We start from the raw sequence: 21,068 nt of genomic DNA on the forward strand, positions 1-21,068 counted from the left end.
TATGAAAACAACTCATAGAAGTCATTGTGTCATGTTTGTTGGAATACTTCAGTTCTAAGTTAGAACACTTAGTTGGGTGGTATATTTTCTTATCCATTGTTTGGGAGGAGTACAGCATTACCAAAGGGCACTCCATTTGGGGTGTGGCCTAAGACTGTTTAGTAGGTTAGAGGTCAGTCATTACTTTCCCTTGCTTCATTTGGGTCTTCTCTCCAGATTGGGATTATTAAGTGAGCTTTTTCAGGGTTTTTTTTGACTCACCCGTGGATTACTGGAAGGTGGGAATGAGGATAGGAATTTAGCTTGGCTCAGCATCACTTCCCTAAGTTTGTTGGAAGAAGGCAGTTCTATAACACTGTCAGTCCACCACTGTAGCATTGATTTTTCCCTTGGAGTTATCATAAGTCTTAGTCCTTGTTTCTAGGTCATCTTCATTGTCTATTTAAATAGCTGTATAATATTCTATTGATGTACCATTGTGCAAATATGCACAAGAAAATGCACTGGTCACAGCAAACACCCTCTTCCAACAACACAAGAGAAGACTCTACGCATGGACATCACCAGATGGTCAACACCGAAATCAGATTGATTATATTCTTTGCAGCCAAAGATGGAGAAGCTCTATACAGTCAACAAAAACAAGACCGGGAGCTGACTGTGGCTCAGATCATGAACTCCTTATTACCAAATTCAGACTTAAATTGAAGAAAGTAGGGAAAACCACTAGACCATTCAGGTATGACCTAAATCAAATCCCTTATGATTATACAGTGGAAGTGAGAAATAGATTTAAGGGCCTAGATCTGATAGATAGAGTGCCTGATGAACTATGGAATGAGGTTCACAACCTTGTAGAAGACAGGGATCAAGACCATCCCCATGGAAAAGAAATGCAAAAAAGCAAAATGGCTGTCTGGGGAGGCCTTACAAATAGCTGTGAAAAGAAGAGAAGCGAAAAGCAAAGGAGAAAAGGAAAGATATAAGCATCTGAATGCAGAGTTCCAAAGAATAGCAAGAAGAGATAAGAAAGCCTTCCTCAGCGATCAATGCAAAGAAATAGAGGAAAACAACAGAATGGGATAGACTAGAGATCGCTTCAAGAAAATTAGAGATACCAAGGGAACATTTCATGCAAAGATGGGCTCAATAAAGGACAAAAAGGGTATAGACCTAACAGAAGCAGAAGATATTAAGAAGAGGTGGCAAGAATACACAGAAGAACTGTACAAAAAAGACCTTCACGACCCAGATAATCATGATGGTGTGATCAGTCATCTACAGCCAGACATCCTGGAATGTGAAGTCCAGTGGGCCTTAGAAGGCATCACTACAAACAAAGCTAGTGGAGGTGATGGGATTCCAGTTGAGCTATTCCAAATCCTGAAAGATGATGCTGTGAAAGTGCTGCACTCAATATGCCAGCAAATTTGGAAAACTCAGCAGTGGCCACAGGACTGGAAAAGGTCCGTTTTCATTCCAATCCCAAAGAAAGGCAATGCCAAAGAATGCTCAAACTACCGCACAATTGCACTCATCTCACACGCTAGTAAAGTAATGCTCAAAATTCTCCAAGCCAGGCTTCAGCAATACGTGAACCGTGAACTTCCAGGTGTTCAAGCTGGTTTTAGAAAAGGCAGAGGAACCAGAGATCAAATTGCCAACATCTGCTGGATCACTGAAAAAGGAAGAGAGTTCCAGAAAAACATCTATTTCTGCTTTATTGACTATGCCAAAGCCTTTGACTGTGTGGATCACAATAAACTGTGGAAAATTCTGAAAGAGATGGGAATACCAGACCACCTGACCTGCCTCTTGAGAAACCTGTATGCAGGTCAGGAAGCAACAGTTAGAACTGGACATAGAACAACAGACTGGTTCCAAATAGGAAAAGGAGTACGTCAAGGCTGTATATTGTCACCCTGCTCATTTAACTTAAATGCAGAGTACATCATGAGAACGCTGGGCTGGAAGAAACACAAGCTGGAATCAAGATTGCTGGGAGAAATATCAATAACCTCAGATATGCAGATGACACCCCCCTTATGGCAGAAAGTGAAGAGGAACTCAAAAGCCTCTTGATGAAAGTGAAAGTGGAGAGTGAAAAAGTTGGCTTCAAGCTCAACATTCAGAAAACGAAGATCATGGCATCTGGTCCCATCACTTAATGGGAAATAGATGGCAAAACAGTGGAAACAGTGTCAGACTTTATTTTTCTGGGCTCCAAAATCACTGCAGATGGCGACTGCAGCCATGAAATTAAAAGACGCTTACTCCTTGGAAGGAAAGTTATGACCAACCTAGATAGCATATTCAAAAGCAGAGACATTTCTTTGACAACAAAGGTCTGTCTAGTCAAGGCTGTGGTTTTTCCAGTAGTCATGTATGGATGTGAGAGTTGGACTGTGAAGAAGGCTGAGCCCTGAAGAATTGATGCTTTTGAACTGTGGTGTTGGAGAAGACTCTTGAGAGTCCCTAGGACTGCAAGGAGATCCAACCAGTCCATTCTGAAGGAGATCAGCCCTGGGATTTTTTTGGAAAGAATGATGCTAAAGCTGAAACTCCAGTACTTTGGCCACCTCATGCGAAGAGTTGACTCATTGGAAAAGACCCTGATGCTGGGAGGGATTGGGGGCAGCAGGAGAAGGGGATGACACAGGATGAGATGGCTGGATGGCATCACTGACTCGATGGACGTGAGTCTGAGTGAACTCCAGGAGTTGGTGATGGACAGGGAGGCCTGGCGTGCTGCAACTCATTGGGTCGCAAAGAGTCAGACACGACTGAGTGACTGAACTGAACTGAACTGAACTGTGCAAGTATTGTGATGTTCTATTATTTCCAGGCCTTATAACAGATAAATCTGAGAGATCTTATTCATCCATGTGTTGTTTGCTTCTGTTGCATTATTTCCTTAGATTGAATTTCTAGGAGTAGAATTGCTATGTCAGAGTATAACAAATATCTCTGAGTCTTGTCGCATATTGCTTTTTTTTGTTTTTTTAAGGTTATAGCAATTTAGATTCTCACCAGAAATGAATGAATATACTAATTTCACTGTAGCCTCATTAGTATTGGGGAATAGGTTTCTTTTTTTAAAAAAAAAAAAAGCTGTAGAATAATACCTTAAGGGTACTTAAATATTCATGCCTTTTATTATTATGGAGCTTTAGCACTTTTCTGTGACTTTAGTTTACTACTTATTTTCTCATCTGTGAGTTGTATATTTTTATACTTGCCCAGTTAATGACTTGATGTTTTTCTCATACATGCAAACGAGTGCCTTTTTAAAAAAGAAAATGTCAACTTTTACATTTTTATATTTTACAAAGCTATTTTTACAAATCTTTTGTCTTTAAAAAAAGTTAGTTTTGTTTGAAATTTAAATTTTAGTATATGATAAAATCTTTTGTTGGTTTAAATTGAGAAAGTTATTTGATAAATGTTTTATTCTCTTTTTTGATAGTTTTCTGTAATATTTTATTTCCTCATTCTTGTGTTCAATTTTGGTATGTGGAGAAGGTATGCTGTGATTAAATGGATAGTAATTAGGAATTTATATCAATCTCACATACTGATTTTTTAAAAAATTTCCTCATTTTAGAAAACTGACTCATTTTTGTATGAAATTAGGTCTTTTTAATATGTGTGGATAGACTTCATTCTTTTTTTTAAAAAATAGTCTTTCAGAATTTTGTCTGTTCAAGTTTTAGTCATTTTGTTTTCTTTCAAAAAAGGATTTCAAGAGCTAACTTTCTGAAATTCCTAAGGTAGATCCTTGGTTTGGGCAAAAACCATTCTGTTACAGTCTTTAAACATTGTTTAGGGAAAAAATATAAATAAAAATAACGTATACTGTTAGTGTTAAAAGCATCATTAGCACTAAGCTGTGTCACATGAATAATTTTTGTGTATCTAGAGGTCTCAGCTCCTAATAAATAGAACTCTTTACATCTGTTAATCAGTAAAAACTCCTTTACAGTTGTGACTGAATAACTTACAGATAGTGAATCATTTAACTCAAAACATTAGTGAATTTTAAATAAGCAAAGAATTATATGACTTCCATGTTTATCCATCACTGATAAAATTTGGCTACTCTTTGTTCTGTTTATAGGTGGAAAACCATGAATTCCTTGTAAAACCTTCATTTGATCCTAACTTGAGTGAATTAAGAGAAATAATGGATGACTTAGAAAAGAAGATGCAGTCAACATTAGTAAGTGCAGCTAGAGATCTAGGTAAGAATGGGTCCTTGAAGGTTTGAATAATTCTTTTGTGTATACAGTATCCACACTGGAGCTAGAAGACACAGTTGATCATGCCACCTCCTTGTTTAAAGTGCCCGTTTTCTACTGCATAAAATTACAGTCACATAAAGTTTACATACAGGATTCTTTACATCTGGGGCCTGGCCTCCCCTTCAGATTCATCTCTTAACCAATTTCTCTAATCCCAGGATGACCGCACATTCCTGCCAAACAAATCACCCCATATTGCCCTTGCAACATCTTTTAAGTAAGACCTGTTTTAAATGACACTCTTTCTGTAAGCCTAATTCTATTAGGAATAGTTCATTGATTTGGCTTTGGGGTTCCCAAGCACTTCATTAATATCAACTTTAAAAATCACTTGTTTTAAATTCCCTAGCTTATTCCCTATTTTGTCTCACACTGTTTTGTTCTGTCTCGCTCTGAATTTATAAACCTCTTTGTAATGAGCGTGTTTGACTTCTATGTTAAATGAGTAAATCTGAGCATATTAGAAGGTCCCGCAGAGCAGTATCACTAGTATATGCCCATATGTGCTCAGTCATGTCTGACTCTTCGCGACCCCGTGGACTATAGTCCACGAGGCTCCTCAGTCCATGGAATTTTCCAGGCAAGAAATAATGGAGGGGATTGCCATTTCCTTCTCCAGAGGATCTTCCTGACCCAGGGATCAAACCTGCATCTCTTGAGTCTCCTGCGTTGGCAGGCAGATTCTTTACCACTGCGCCACCTGGGAAGCCCCCTGTTGTATATGCCCATACCAACATATATAAAATTTAAAAAAAGTAGTTTCCATGGAGAGTTCATATATGAACTTGATCCTAGATTTAATCTTTGACTTGAAGGATATTGAAATCCACCCTCCTCATCTTATAGATCTCTGCGTGTTCTCTTTATTTGTCTCCTCCCTGGTCAGGTGAGATCGGTCTTCAGTTGTTTGCTGTTTCTAGTACTCCATAGTCATGCTTTAGCAAATACATTTATTTAAGTTTTAAGGTACTATCTCTCTCTTCTGATTTGGGGTCTAAAGATCACATTGATGAATGAATGAGGAGAGGACAAGGGTAAAAATTAAAAAATCTTAGGTGCATAGTCTAGCTGATTGATCATTGCCTTTTTTGTGATGCTCCCTACACTTAACAGAGTACACGGACTAGTGTTTTCTAGAGCTTCGTTGTCAATCTCAGAGTCTCACATTTTTCTTTGGAAAGTATATTTGTTTTCTTTAATTATATTCTACATTAGTTCCAGGGAAAGGCTTTGGTTAACTAAAGAACCTTCAGCAGAACTCCTCAAGGGTAACAACCATACCTTACCTATCCTCGTGCCCATAGCATCTGAAACACTGAGCTACCCCACTGCTGGTGCCCTGCGACCTTGGATGGGTTTACCCAGAACGGGCTCCACATCACAGGCTAACATTAAAAGGGGGATTTAAATATTTTGTAGATATCCTTAATTCATGTAGTTTTTTGAGTTAAGTGGGATGTGCATCTTTCCCAGTCGGATAGTATAAATAATTCCCAGTATGCTGTCATGTAAATAATAAAAGTATATTTTTCACTATTTAGATTTAAGTATTCTGAACACTTACATTTAAAAAGGCTGTACATATCTGTGACATACTCTTTCTTTTTTTCCTGATCATGAAGGCTTAGATCCTGGCAAGCAGATTAAACTGGATTCCAGCACACAGTTTGGCTATTATTTCCGAGTAACATGCAAGGAAGAAAAAGTCCTTCGTAATAATAAAAATTTCAGTACAGTAGATATCCAGAAGAATGGTGTTAAATTTACAAACAGGTTTGTAAGCCTATGTTAAGTTAAATCTTTACTAGTTCCATAAACTATTCTCTGATGAAATGTGAATGTTGCATAATAAGGAAGTTTTATTTTATTTCTTGATATAAGGCATAAAATAAGATTGAAGCTTTTTTTTTTCCTTATGAGAGGAAGGTATCCTAACGCTACTTGTTGAATAATTCAGCTTTTCCTCATTCACTGAAGTGGCACTTTGGGTTTAAGATTATTCTTTCACATATCTCTCTTATATTTTTATCAATATGAAACAGATTATATTACATTTTTTTTGTATTTACATATCTGTTAGAGTTAGTTCCCTTCATATCTCTATTAGTTATTTTCATGTTTATTTTTTCTAAGAAAGTTTTGTTATTCTTCTGGTATATCAGTTGATGTGTCATTTAGTTTAGGGAGATGCTACCAACTTTAATGAGGCCGTTCATTTAGACTATAAGTTTTTTTTTTTAAATAATGTTAATGTTGGAAAAAATCTTAGTAGTTTTTTACGTGTTTTCTCTTGCTTATGTTAGGAAGCTCCTGAGGCAAATTACTTATTAGTGAAAAAGAATTATTTAAAAATAAAGTAACTGGGAGAGTAAGGGCATGATCCTTTCTCTTCTGTATTATTTTAGAACTTACGGCCAGCCTTACTCCCGCCCTTCTTGGGTATTCTTTGTATTTCCAGTTAGCTTTTGTATATACGCCCCTCTTTTATCCATTTATTTAGTGTTTTTGAGTGTCTGTTATATGCAGACATTATTCTAGGTGTTCAGACAACCTAGTTATGAAAAACGGTGTGTCTGTTTAGTTTGTTTCTCATACAGCCCTCTGAGATAAATAACACAGGTTATAGTTCTCACCTTTAGGTGGAGAAACTGAAACTCCAGTTCCCCAGGACTGGACAACTAGTAATAGAGGATATCAGACCTAGATCTTCTGTTACTAGATTTATTAGTTGCTATTTCTTGATCACACTATATCCCTGATTCAAGAAATTTATACGTTATAACTGACCAGTAAGTGATTTGAAGATGATATAACCCCCCAAAAGTTCTGTCTTACCTAAGCCAAAATAGAACTACAAGAAGTTGAACTGAATGACAACAGTGGTTCCAAAAGTTGTGAAAAGTTCATTTGTTTATTCGTTCATTGATTTGTGTCAGCAAATTGAATGCTTGCCATGGGTCTGACTTTGTGATCATATAATTGTCCTTAAAAACCTCTGATGTCTGTCATCAGGAAAAATATAAAATCTGTACCATAACCTATACAATCTGATCCCTGCCCACACCTTTCTCTCTGGCAGCTCTTCATTTCACACAGCAATCTCTCACTTTTTAGTATCTTTGCTTCTCTCTTTTTTCCTTTAATTCTTTCCACTTGCCTGTTTCACAGTAGTCTTTTAGTGCTCCTCTACTGCTCTTGAGCTGTATATGTGTGTTATGCCATTGGCCGACAGCATCATGTTCACAGTTACTGCCTTGATTGACTAATATTTTCCTCCTTCTTGTAAGTACTTCACCTCTTTCTTGAATCTGCTGTAAGCCCCTCACCTTGTTTTTTTGTGTTTTAACTTAATTCCCTTCCTTTGATATCAGTGAATATTTTTTCCCTATTCTCATTTTTCTTCTTCATTTTTTGTTTTAACCTATAATTTTTATTTTCCCTTTAAACCACTCAGTAGAATTGTTTTCAAAACCTTTTCCTTACTTTGACAACTTTGAGTATGAAAAGACAGTTTCCTACGGTAATAAGAGAAACTGTGTGGAGTGTGTGTGTGTGTTGTTGTTTAATTGGGGTAGTTGATTATTTGTCTTTCTCTGACTTATTTCTCTAAGCATAATATTCTTTAGATCCATTCACATTTCTGCAAGTGGTTCATTATTTTTAATGGCTGAGTAATATACACACACACCACACCTTTATCCATTCATATGTTGATGGGCAGTTGATTTGCTTCCATATCTTGGGTGTTGTAAATAGTGCTGCTTGTGTGTGTATTTTAAAAGTGAAGATGGCCTCTGTCCTAATAGGGATGAAGACTACATTTAAATATTTTAGAAAAGATTACAGATCAGAATTTTACTCAAGGGAATAATTTTTATAGCAAGAATTGTGCCAGTGGGCCATTACAAACAGCATAAATGTTAATACACTGAATTCCAGTCACATCCACCCCTAATGAGTTGCCCATTTTCTACTGATGTTTCCATTTTAATTATTGTTTTGATGCTTTATAGGATAATACTCCAGATATATTTCAGAGGTAGTGCACATTACCTCCAGTGGATGTTTTAATACTTCTAATACCATTATCTTGATTTGCAGTAAACTGACTTCTCTCAATGAAGAGTACACCAAAAATAAAACTGAATATGAGGAAGCCCAGAATGCCATTGTTAAAGAAATTGTCAATATTTCTTCAGGTAAATTTAATAGCACCAATACATTAGATGTTTGGAAAATGACCTGGATTTTGGTAACAGTAGTAATATTGGGCTGTTTGAAGAGTGGGTTTTTTGTTTTTGTTTTTTAAAGCTGCTGCACACTGTAACTGTTGTGTTAAGAAGCTTCCTCTGAAGGAATGCATGCTGTGTTGCATTAGGAAAATTAACTAGAAGCTGCTCTCGTACCTAGAAAGATGAGCTAGTGCAGGCTAAGGAATGGGAATATTCTGCAATATTCTGTAAAACAAAGACAGACAGAAAAGCACAAAACTTGTAGTTGTAACAAGGAAAAGAAACACTAGGGACTATAAGGCACTAATACCTTAGATGTAGGAGCTCATGCTCTAGGTTATGGAAATAAAGCAAATAGAAATTATATAGGCAGCAAGCTTTTTTGAGTTCTGCGTGCCATTTCATAGATTTTCAGTCTGTTCTTGAGGACACCTGTTAGAAACGATTGTCTTTTTTTTTTTTTTTCCGGCCATGTGGTATGGCTTGTGGCATCTTAATTCCCTGAACAGGGATTGAACCAAGGCCACAGCAGTTAGAAGTACTGAATCCCATCCACTGGACTGCCAGGGAGCTCCCAAGATGATTGTCATATAATTGAAAGGACAGCCTGACTTGACTCTATGATACTGCCCTTAGCATGGAATGAATGTGTATAGCACAGGGTAGGTGGTGATGTGTTAAGCTGGAAGTCTTTGCCTATCATCATGTGTGTGTATTGAGCATAACCTTTATTGTGCCTTAAAAAAAAAACACACCAAAGAATTAACCTTAGCCAAGTGATCAAGGTTGACATTGCCAATGACAAATGACATTATGTGTTTCTTGATGTGATGTCAAGGAAAAGATATGGTATCACCCGTGTACAGGCATACCTCGTTGTACTCACAGGTAATGTCTTATTTTGTCTTGTCTTACAAATTGAGGGTTTATGGCAACTCTGCCTTGTCAGATGATGGTTAGCATTCTTTAGCAATGTATAGTGTAAATATAACTTCTATATGCACTGTGAAACCAAAACATTTGTGTGACTCGCTTTATTGTGATATTCCTTTTATTGCAGTGGTCTGGAACTGAACCTGCAATATCTCCAGGATAGGCCTGTAGTGTTCCTGACCAAAAAAAAGTTTAACCTGAATAGTAACAAGAAGAAAAATGTTGGATAAATTTAGATCGTGGGACAAACTTTTTAAGGCCTGCACTCTTTAAAAATTTCAGTGTCAGGACTTGCCAGTGATTAAGGCTCCAAGCTTCCAGTGCAGGAGGGCAAGGTTTCTATCCCTGGTCAGGGAACTAAGTTCTCATGTGCCATGCAGCTTGGCCAAAACATAACAGACAAAAAGCATGTCAGGTTCATGGAAGCAAAGAAGAAATTGGCAGATTGTGTTCCAGATTAAAGGAGACTTAAAGTGACAGGATAGTCAAAGACATGAGGATGATCCTTGATTGAATCTGGGACTAGGGGTTGGACCTGGGGACTAGCTATAAAGGACACCATTAAGACAAATTGGCAAAGTTTAATATAAGATAATAAGGTATTGGTGTCATACTTCTTGGGTTGTACTGTGATTAAGTAGGAGGATGTCCTCCTACTTGTTCTCAGGATATGGGTACTGAATTATTTAGGACTACTAAGTCATTTAAAAAGTATAAGCATGTATAGTTTTGTAAATTGTTTTACTGTTATGAATTTTTATAGTAAATCAGAAAGAAACCTAACACTTTTAAAGGGTTTTATTATACCTTATATTTGTGTTGAGATGAATGAGATCTGTAATTACATTTTTGTTTGGTGTTAATCAGATCACTGTAGCATGGTGATCTTCTTCTAGCTGAATTATGTTCCTTCCTAGATGACACTTGTAAGGACCCTAAAAATACACTGCGTAAATTCAAACTGGAAGTCTTCCCCCAAAATAATATTAACTAATATTCGTTAAGCACCTAGTAGGTTAAAGCTGTTAGATTTTAACATTTGAAAAGAAGGTTTTGTATTGGGAGTCACCTTGAATTGAAATGAAATCTCTTCTTGGTCTAATATACACATTGTAAACTATCTTTATTAAAAATATAATAGATCATTTTTCTAATTTTCTCTCTTATTCTTAAACCAGAAAAGGTGATACTGTTAAGAACCAGTTGATGTGAGATACCAAATACAGACTCTTGATTGAGAGGCTTGTTTTCTTTTATTATAAACCTATTCATGTTAGTATGTTAGAAGTTTTGTGAGAATTATATAAGTACTCCACTGATATTTAAGTAATTCTCAAAGGTTCCTATTGCTGTATGGTAGGGTAATGAGAACTCTCCCCTTCCCCCCTGTTTTATATGTTAGATAAAACAGGAATAAATTTTAAAGTGAAACATTAAGAATTATTTGTATTTGGCCATTTATACATGAATTTTTATATTCTCACTTTTATGGGGGATAAGGCAGTCAAAGATGAATCGGATTTCCTGTATTTGATTAAGCTCATAATGTTGTATTTTCTAAAATGAGATGGTGTTCTCTGGAATGGCTCTTAAGGCTCTGGACACGTTGATACCCACGTGATAGTTCCACGTGACCCAGGGGCCTGTTACACCAACCCCTCCAACCTATTAAAATTTTAGAATCTGTTCTAAAAATTTGGCCCATTTTTATTGGCTAATCATGCTTTCTCTAGCATGTGTGAGGGACTGTTTAATGTATGTAATAACTTTTAGTTTTACTGCTGTAGCAGAGTAGAATCTTGTTGAAAGTGTTTTAAGTGACAATTATGGATCTAAGTTTATGCTAAAACTTAATTGCAAGGCAGGAAAAAACCTCAAGTAACAATCTTGACAGCCCCATTATATCTTATTACCTGGTGTTTGCAGGTTTCTTAGGATAATTGTGAAATGCCATCCTGGTTTCAGGCTCTTAAAATTTAGAACTGTGCCTCGCCCTGCTTGAAAGTGCTCCCATGAAAACTTTTTATTTTTTTTTTTTAAACCTCTGCCTCAATTCTTTATATAAGCAGCCATGTGCTTTTGTATTTTAATGGATTTTGGTAAAGGGTTTTTGAAATCTGTTGATAGTAGGGAGAAAAATGTGACAAGACATTTTAACCTCTTGTTGAATTTTAGGTGTTCCTTTCACGTTTAGTTATAGCAGAAACCTCTGTTAATTTTTTTTAAGTATATAAATTAGGAAGTGGATTTTGAATTCACAAATGGAATCAGGTTGAATTTATTCTTAAAGCTGCTTCTCTGCATTTTTTCTTATTCCGTCTTCCTGTGTACTCTCTGTTTTTTCATAGGCTACGTAGAACCGATGCAGACACTCAACGATGTGTTAGCTCAGCTGGATGCTGTTGTCAGCTTTGCTCACGTGTCCGATGCAGCACCTGTTCCATATGTACGGCCGGTGATTTTGGAAAAAGGACGAGGCAGAATTACACTGAAAGCTTCCAGACATGCTTGTGTGGAAGTTCAAGATGAAGTCGCATTTATTCCTAATGATGTTCACTTTGAAAAAGATAAACAGATGTTCCACATCATTACTGGTAGAAATCTTGTTTATGGGCTTTTGGGGAATAGTGTTTCCCTTTGTTTATGTTGGAGCAGATGGTTATTTTAGGTTGATGCAGAAAATCCTAGTCTTTGATGGTAGAAAAAGAATGTTTTTTCATACTAGTTAGTAATATATTAATAACATGTGAGTGAATGAATATATGAATGAATAAGAATGAAACTGCTATTCCAGAGGTTCAGTGCATTTCAAAATAAACATCTCTTCATCCTCAAAGTGCACCTTTGGGCCAGACCTTTTCAGTAGTGAAGTCATTGAAGGTCAAGCAGAATTAGCTGCTGGAATGACTTCAGCTCAGGATAGCAGTTCTTTTAAAGACACAATACTATATTCATGTGAAACTAAAAAAAGTAGATTTGTGTGTAGACCAATGTAGCAGGTCTCAGACTAAAGCATTTTGAGAGATCTTAACCAGATTCTAGAAAACAGAAGTGTTAGAGTGCGGGGGTGGTAGGAGTCTTTGGGTAAATGTGTTTGGGAAACAGTCAGTGATTATATTTTATTCCCCTAATTCGATTTTTGAGTTGTTCATATAACTTAACCCATCATCTCCAGCCTTTTTGGCACCAGGGACCAGTTTCATGGAAGACAATTTTCCCACGGACCAGGGTGGGGGAAGGGATGGTTTGGGGGCGATTCAAGCCCAGTACCGTTACGGTATGCTTTATTTCTGTTGTTACATCGGCTCCACCTCAGATTATCAGGCATTAGTTTCCAGAGGTTGGGGACCCATGGTCTAACCCATTAATTGGTAAATTTCACATTTTCCAAAAGTAGGTCATGTCCTTGGGTTTTAGTGTGGAGTTTACGCGATTTGAAGGATTTGATCACACTGATTCATTCTCTACTAGATCCATTATTAATGAATTAATAGTGTTTAGTTAATTAATCAGTTAGGCCAGTACTGCTTTCCTGAATGTCATAAAGTTATCCTACAGGCAGCTGTGTGAGCTGTGGGGCAGTACCTATATGGTCTTCCTAGACCATAGTCAGATTACAGATGAGATATATTTTTCATGGGTTCTTTTGAAGAAGGGCACGGCATAGGTTTGTCTGAACAGAAAATGGCATTGTTGCAGGGACTAGTGTAAGGCAGGGACTTTGTTCATGCCTTTGGGCAGCCTGTGGTCTGCTTTTCGTATGTTATATCACAAGAGAGTCATCAATGTGCAACTTGGGACTAATAGTCAATTATTATTAGCAAAAATAAGTTAATAATCTTGCTTATTGATATAATTTGTTTTATAGGTCCCAATATGGGAGGGAAATCAACATATATTCGCCAGACTGGGGTGGTAGTTCTCATGGCCCAGATCGGGTGTTTTGTGCCATGTGAGTGGGCAGAAGTGTCCATTGTGGACTGCATCTTGGCCCGGGTAGGGGCTGGTGACAGTCAGTTGAAAGGAGTCTCCACATTTATGGCTGAAATGTTAGAAACTGCTTCTATTCTCAGGTGAGTACAGTTCCCAGTCTCCTGAAAGTGGAAGTGGATGTCTCTGTCCTTTGATACATTTGCAATCTTTTATTTAGTTTAATAGTTTTCCTGTGAGCTTTATGTACTTTATGTTATCTTTTTTTTTAACTCTTTGTTTATTTATTTTTCTGTGTTGGGTCTTAGTTGCCATGAGGAATCTTCCCATATGAGGGATCAAACCTGCGTCCCCTGTATTGCAAGGTGGATTCCTTACTGCTGGGCAACCAGGGAAGTCCCACTTTATATTATAAAAGGGTGATGGTTATGGAAAGCTTCTTTTATTATTTTTTGGCTATACCATGTGGCATGAGGAATCTTCCCATATGAGGGATCAAACCTGCGTCCCCTGCATTGCAAGGTGGATTCCTTACTGCTGGGCAACCAGGGAAGTCCCACTTTATATTATAAAAGGGTGATGGTTGTGGAAAGCTTCTTTTATTATTTTTTGGCTATACCATGTGGCATGCGGGATCTTTGTTCCCCAGCCCAGGATTGAACCCGTGCCCCCTGCAGTAGAAGCACAGTCTTAACCTGTAGAGCACCCGGGAAGGCCCATCTTTGATTTTTCGAGTTGTCTTCTTAAGGTTTCTAGTGGTTGTTCACCTTATGAGTCTCTCCACTGTCATGCTTTTGCTTACACTGTTCACACTGCCTGAACATACTTCCTTCCTTGCTGTTTACCAAGTCCTTTTCTAATCTTTACATGCCTTTAACAGAAATTCTACTTCTTTGATGACTTTCTTTGTCTCATGTGCCTAAGGTCACAAGTGTTTCTTCAGACTCCATGACATGCCTGTAATTTATTAGCTTTTTATTTTAGAGGTTATGAAATCTCTTGTCTTTATTTTGTTTTTAGGTGCTTCCTTGTAGACAGGGAGGCTATGCCTTCTGTTTCTTGGAGTCTTCTGAAGCACTCTGCATATAGTAGATCCTTAATAAATTATGTATTGATTATTCTTTGTGGGGAATTATAAAAGCAGTACAGGCTTCTGTATAGTAATTGGTAAAGTTTCCCCTTCTTACATTTGGTTAAAGAGAAAAGAAAATGCTAGTATGTGGTGTTGGCAGGGCTGTAGCAGGCACATAGAGATGTATGTGACCGTCAGCCGTGTATGTGAGGGTATCACCACACCCTTGTCCCATGTTCTTTGGTTGTTATTTTTTTAAATCTTGACTGATTTGATTGCCAAGAAATGCTTTATCTGGAAATTCTTAGATGAGCTAGTGGGATTGGTAATTTAAAAAATACTTATTCACCATTTGTTTCCTTTTATAATCTGTTAATGCTTGTGGCACACTTTCTCATTGTATTGCCTAATTTTTTTTTCTTGTGTTACCACATGCTGCGTCATGGGAAATTTTCGTGTAATCATGTGTTTCAGGTCTGCAACCAAAGATTCCTTAATAATCATAGATGAGTTGGGAAGAGGAACCTCTACCTATGATGGGTTTGGATTAGCGTGGGCTATATCAGAGTACATTGCAACAAAGATCGGGGCTTTTTGCATGTTTGCAACCCATTTTCATGAACTTACAGCCTTGGCCAATCAGATACCAACTGTTAATAATCTACATGTCACAGCACTGACTACTGAGGAGACTTTAACTATGCTTTATCAGGTGAAGAAAGGTGAGCACATTCCGCTGGTGTAGTGTAAATTCAGCGTTCCTACCCTTGGAATCATTGGTAATTGCCTTATTCTACAGTAGGGTGAATTGTTGGTGTTTGATCTGTAAAACGTTTACCTCTTTACGGTGTAGGGACAGGGACGTGGGTACATTATTTACATTTCTATGTCTCATGATAGAACCATTCATTTTAAACAGTCACCAAAAGCATGATCTATACTCTGAACATCATCAGGGATTTTATACTACCTCTCAGGTCACCATGTTTTCTTGTCAAATTAGCTGTGGTGGTGGTTTAATCACTAAGTTGTGTCCAGTTTTTACAGCCCCATGGCCTGTAGCCTGCCAGGCTCCTCTCTCCATGGGATTTCCCAGGCAAGAATGCTGGAGTGGGTTGCCATTTCCTACTCCTTTTTATATAAACAGCTTAAAGTTGGGGTTTCCAGAGATCTTGAAATTGTTGGTAGTTACAACTTAAATTGTTGGTATTTCAACCTTTCAGAAAAGTTTGTTGTTAGTGGGTCTGGCAGCTAATCAGGTGACTGCATTGATAAGATTAACATACTATAAAGTTTTTATTGCTCTAACATTTCATTAGACATCAGAATAGCTTTTTTAGATGGCTTTTTTATTTTCCACAAACATGTTTTTTCTGTTATCTGTTGGTTGCATATAAATAAGGTACTATTTTTAATTCTTTTTTGCTTATGTTTGTAGGAATCCTTTTGAGTTACTATTTGCATCATTATTGTTGATAGAGAATATAGATACTCTTGGTTAGACCTGGCATATAGCATGAAGTTGAGGTTTGGGTTTTAAAAAGTGTTTGTGTGATAAAGAAATGGGTTCAAAATATTGAAAAAGATCAGGTGAAGATAGGAACAGGTTTGTCCTTCACTGTGGATGTTTATCAAACACTTGCTTCCATTTTATTTTTGTTTCTCTAAGTTGTGTAAAATATCCAGCTCCAGAATGCTTGGGATGTCTACTAGGCCAAAAGAAAATTTACAGTTGAGGCAAAAATGGGAGCTCCATGATAACACTGTGAGCATCGTTGATACTAAACATTTGGAAGGAATATCTTAAGTCAGTTTATTTTCTACCCACAGGGGTGAAGATAACATGCCTAGTCGGTAAACTTACTGGTCTACATTTGGGTCCAAAGTTTCATTGTCATATGAAGTATATTTTGAATTAAATGTTGCTCCTAATTAGAGACACTTTATATTTATCTGTCTTTTTTTCCATAGTACTTTAGTTCCTCCCTTTTGAAATAAGAAAACCTCAGAGATATTGTGTTGATTAATCTTCAGATTCAGTTATTTGTCTAGACCTTTGAGGATTATCTATCAAGCCTTTTTTCTCTGTTTTTATAATTTTTCCTACTACATTTGTCAAGGATAAAATATAGTGCTGTACTGCCAAGTCATAATCACTTTTCATTGGAGGCTTAATTAAAATTTCTTTAAGTTACTCTGAAACATTTGGCTAATGCATTTGAAAAATGCAAGATTAAGTTTCCTGATGACACAGTGAGAAAAATAAATTCCATTTACATACATTGCCCTCTCTTCCTACTCCCCAAATTTCTTGTAGGTGTCTGTGATCAAAGTTTTGGGATTCATGTTGCTGAGCTTGCTAATTTTCCAAGGCATGTAATAGAGTGTGCTAAACAGAAAGCCCTGGAGTTGGAGGAGTTTCAGAATATTGGGAAACCACAGGAATGTGATGAAATGGAACCAGCAGCAAAGAGATGCTATCTGGAAAGAGAGGTTTGTCAGAGTGTTCTTGTAGTTATTTTTTCCCCTGTATGATTCTGTTTAATTATTGATCATTCATTATTGGTTTCTAGTAACATTTCTTTGCATGGCAACGAATCCATCTCTATCATTTTGGTTTCACCACTACACACATCTGCACAATCAAAAGATATCATTTCAAGTACCAGATTTCAAAAGTAGGAGGATAGGAATATTAGTGTAGGTTTAAAATACGTAATTCAGAGGAGTTATAAAAGTCCACACACATCTTTGACTACCTATAAACAAATAGATCAAGTCCAGTTAAATTACATATTTACTCAAATGCTTACTAGTTAAGATGATAAATAAACAGCTCCTGCCCTCCAGTTGTTTAGAAACTAGTTGGGGACGTAGTAATAGTGACCATGTCATAGAGAATGTGACAGGTGTTTACTCAGGAAAGCTGTCTTGGGCAGGCTTTTCAGTTCTTGTGGGAGAAGTGGATCTTAAGTTGGACCTTCTGAGTGGTGGGTGAAATTGAGGTGTTCACGCAGAAAGGTATAAGCATTTATTTGCCCAGTGTATTTTAAAAAATTAAAGGACTATTATTCATAGTTTTCCATAATAACAAAAGAATCTTAATTTACTTCTGGCAGCATTTACTGTGATAATGCATTGTGACAACTTCTTGGCACATTGTTAGCTTTTACTCAGTGAAATTTTTGTTCTTATTTGGATAGATGTTACAATAACAGATGATGGGTATGGTTTTTGAAGATTTTATCTGTTGTGTCTGTACAAGCAGGAGAAATGTATTATAACTTGTTAATAGTTCTACCTAGGGAAGATTGCCATTCTGGATGTGAAATGGTCTTAGTATCAGCACCACAGCTATCCACGATCCAGGATTAGGTAGACTCCTTTATGTAATTGGTTCCAATTAGAACAGAAATCATGTACTTTTGATAACGTTACTTAAAATGAACTTTTTAAAAATTCTTAAGGGAGACATATAACATAGAATTATCAATGTTACTCAGTCTAGATTTTACTCTATTGGGGGGAAAGGCACTTGTTATTTAACAGAGATGTAGTTCTTTATCTTCTCATTTGGGTTATCTACCTTTCACCTTAAGGTATATATGGCCAACTGGCTCACTGGTAGCGGACTTTAGTTCCGTTTCAAACGTAGTGATAAACATTATACCTTTTGCCAGGCACTGTTCTTAGCACTGTGCACATCCTAACTCTAATTCTCACAGCAGCCCTGTGTTGCTCATAATATTATTGTCCCTATTTTATGGATGAGGAATATGTGTTAAGGAATTTCCCCATGGTTCACACAGCAAGTAACAACCATGTTCTTTAGAACGGCAATAACTAGGCAGTAAAATAAAGAAGAAACATCCCGTGTGTGTGTGTGTGTATGATTACTAAATTTTCAGTGAATGTTTATGCCTCACCGTATTTGTAAACCTTGAGTTCTTTTTTTCCCCAGTAGGCTAAGTTATGTATCAATTATAAAACCTGAGGGGTTTGGAAACTACTAAAATATTCAGCCCCTTTGTCATTAGCAGCTGAAAATACCCTTTTAATAACTTGCTATGAAGAAATACAGTCAACTGAGGGCTTTGCTATAAATTCTAAATGGTGTGCACTTTAAAGAATGTTTAAATATTGGGTGGTATGTTTAGATTGAAATTGTAATGAAACAAGTCATTACTATTTAATGTGACTTTTAGAAAAGTCATTTTTAAAAGACTAATAAAATGTTCACATGTTTTTTTTCAGCAAGGTGAAAAAATTATTCAAGAGTTTCTATCCAAGGTAAAGCAAGTGCCCTTTACTGAAATGTCAGAAGAAAGCATCACAAGAAAGTTAAAACAGCTAAAAGCTGAGGTGATCGCAAAGAATAATAGTTTTGTAAATGAAATCATTTCCCGAATAAAGGTAACTGCGTGAGTAAATTCTGCTAATGGAATGAAGATAATATTGATAAGCTGTTGTTTGTAACGCTTTTGTATTGTTTTATATTAACCCCTTTTCCATACTGTTGGTAATTGATGCCCATGGGGTATCAAATTAGTAAAATATTTAGTATACTTTGCGCTCCCTGAGTATATTTTCAAAAATCTTTATTTTGAAAAATGAAAGCTGTAACTGAGGAATACCTAAATGGACACGGGCAATAGTAGGCGATATGTTGAATATTATAAATAAAATCATGTATTAGTTTTTAGAATTTGATATGTGTTGTATTTCTTTGTAATAAGACTTTTACACATTTTTCCATATTCTTGAATGGTAAGAAACAAGTAGCCTAGAGACTTGTAAGAAAGTAAGGGATCCTAAAGCTGGAAGGAACTCATGGGACTCATTTCCAGGGGTTCCGCAGTGTCCATCTGTTGGTAGGAGCCACGTTGGCTGCTTGCACATTAGCTAAGGAACTTAGAAATCCAGAGTCCTGGTGTGATCCTCCATCCCATCTGGCATTTTCCCACCCCCAGTCTGTGATGAGACTTAGAAACCTGGATTTAAAAACTCTTTCAGATTGAACCCTGATTTGATGGAGAGGTTAATAAGAGTCTAATGGCTGGTCCTGCTGAATGCAGGAAGGACAGCCTTTTTAATAAAAGGTGATAGGATGATAGGGTAATTCATACAGGAACAAAACGAAATTGGATCTGTATTCCATATCATATATAAAAATCAACTCCAGTGAATTTTTTCTACCTAAATGTATATAGCAGCACTACCAAGTTTTTTATGTTGTAGTTCTATTGAAAATGATACAGGGAAATATTTTATGACTATTTGGGAAATATGAAAATGGCTTTGGAAAGGATTTCTTAAGTCAAATACCGTCTTAAGTTTGACACACTTAGCTATATTGAAATTGGGAAATTATTTTCATTAAAAGGTACCACAAAGTGAAAAGACTAAGGTGAGTATTGAACAACGTGAGGGTTAGGGACAGTGACCGCCCGCCCCATGCAGTTGAAAATCCACATAAGACTTTACAGTCCCTCCATATCCACAGTTGTGCCTCCATAGATTCAGCCAACTGTGTATCATATGGTATTGCAGTACGTATTGAAAAAAATCCAAGTATAAACAGACCCACACAGTTCAAATCAGTGTTGTTCAAGGGTCAGCTGTAGATCCATAATGGAGAACATATTGGTACCACATAAAATATCAAAGAATCTGTATCCAGAGTATATAAAGAACTATAAAAATCACTAAACAGATATGACTCAATACCTCCCATTAACAAAAAGACAGCCCAGCTAAAAGGCAAAGATCTGAATAGATAATTTTCCAAGGAAGATATGCAATGGCCAATAAGCACATGAAAAGATGCAAAATGTTATCAGGGAAGTACACACTAAAACCACAGTGAGCTACCACTGCTGCTGCTAAGTCACTTCAGTCGTGTCCGACTCTGTGTGACCCCATAGACGGCAGCCCACCAGGCTCCCCTGTCCCTGGGATTCTCCAGGCAAGAACACTGGAGTGGGTTGCCAATTCTTTCTCCAATGCATGAAAGTGAAAAGTGAAAGGGAAGTCGCTCAGTCGTGCTACCACTAGGATAGCTAAAATCAGGCCAGATAAACAGTGTTGATGAGGATGTGGGGAGATTGGAACTCTTCTGCACTGCTGTGAAAGGGTAAAATGGTGTAGTCACTTTTGGAAAACAGTTTTTCCTCTAACAGTTAAAAGTTACCAGATGACCCAGGATTTCCATTTCTAGGTATATATCTAAGAAAAACATGTCTGCACAAAAACTTGTACACAAATGCTAATAGCAGAGTTATTTATAATAGCTAAAAAGTAGAAAGTACGCAAGTGTCCATCAATGGATTAATGAATGGCTATACAAAATGTAGGATATCCATACAATAGACTATTAATTGACTATAAAAGGAATGAAGGACTGATACATGCTAAAGCTAAGATGAGCCTTGGAAACATTAGTGAAGAAGCCAGTCTCAAGAGCCTACATAATAAGTGATTCAGTTCATGTGAAAGTCTGGAATAGGGAAAGCTATAGAAACAAAAGTATTAATATAGATTAGCATAGAACTCGGAGAAGGCAATGGCACCCCACTCCAGCACTCTTGCCTGGAAAATCCC

General features: G+C 36.9%; 1 protein-coding gene across 1 annotated transcript in view; it reads left to right on the forward strand.

Annotated features, from left to right (window-relative positions):
- The window catches only part of MSH2 (mutS homolog 2), an 81,283-nt gene extending 62,113 nt beyond the window's left edge, over positions 1–19,170 (forward strand). Inside the window, exons 9-16 of the mRNA NM_001034584.1 lie at positions 4,118–4,241; positions 5,924–6,074; positions 8,403–8,500; positions 11,815–12,060; positions 13,335–13,539; positions 14,943–15,190; positions 16,786–16,961; positions 18,723–19,170. Of these exons, the coding sequence (NP_001029756.1) occupies positions 4,118–4,241; positions 5,924–6,074; positions 8,403–8,500; positions 11,815–12,060; positions 13,335–13,539; positions 14,943–15,190; positions 16,786–16,961; positions 18,723–18,893 (1,419 nt within the window). The 3' untranslated portion in view covers positions 18,894–19,170. The remainder of the gene's footprint in view (positions 1–4,117; positions 4,242–5,923; positions 6,075–8,402; positions 8,501–11,814; positions 12,061–13,334; positions 13,540–14,942; positions 15,191–16,785; positions 16,962–18,722) is intronic.
- Positions 19,171–21,068: the final 1,898 nt, after the last annotated feature.

This window comes from Bos taurus, chromosome 11 (assembly GCF_002263795.3).
Source record: "Bos taurus isolate L1 Dominette 01449 registration number 42190680 breed Hereford chromosome 11, ARS-UCD2.0, whole genome shotgun sequence".
NCBI classification, from domain to species: domain Eukaryota; kingdom Metazoa; phylum Chordata; class Mammalia; order Artiodactyla; family Bovidae; genus Bos; species Bos taurus.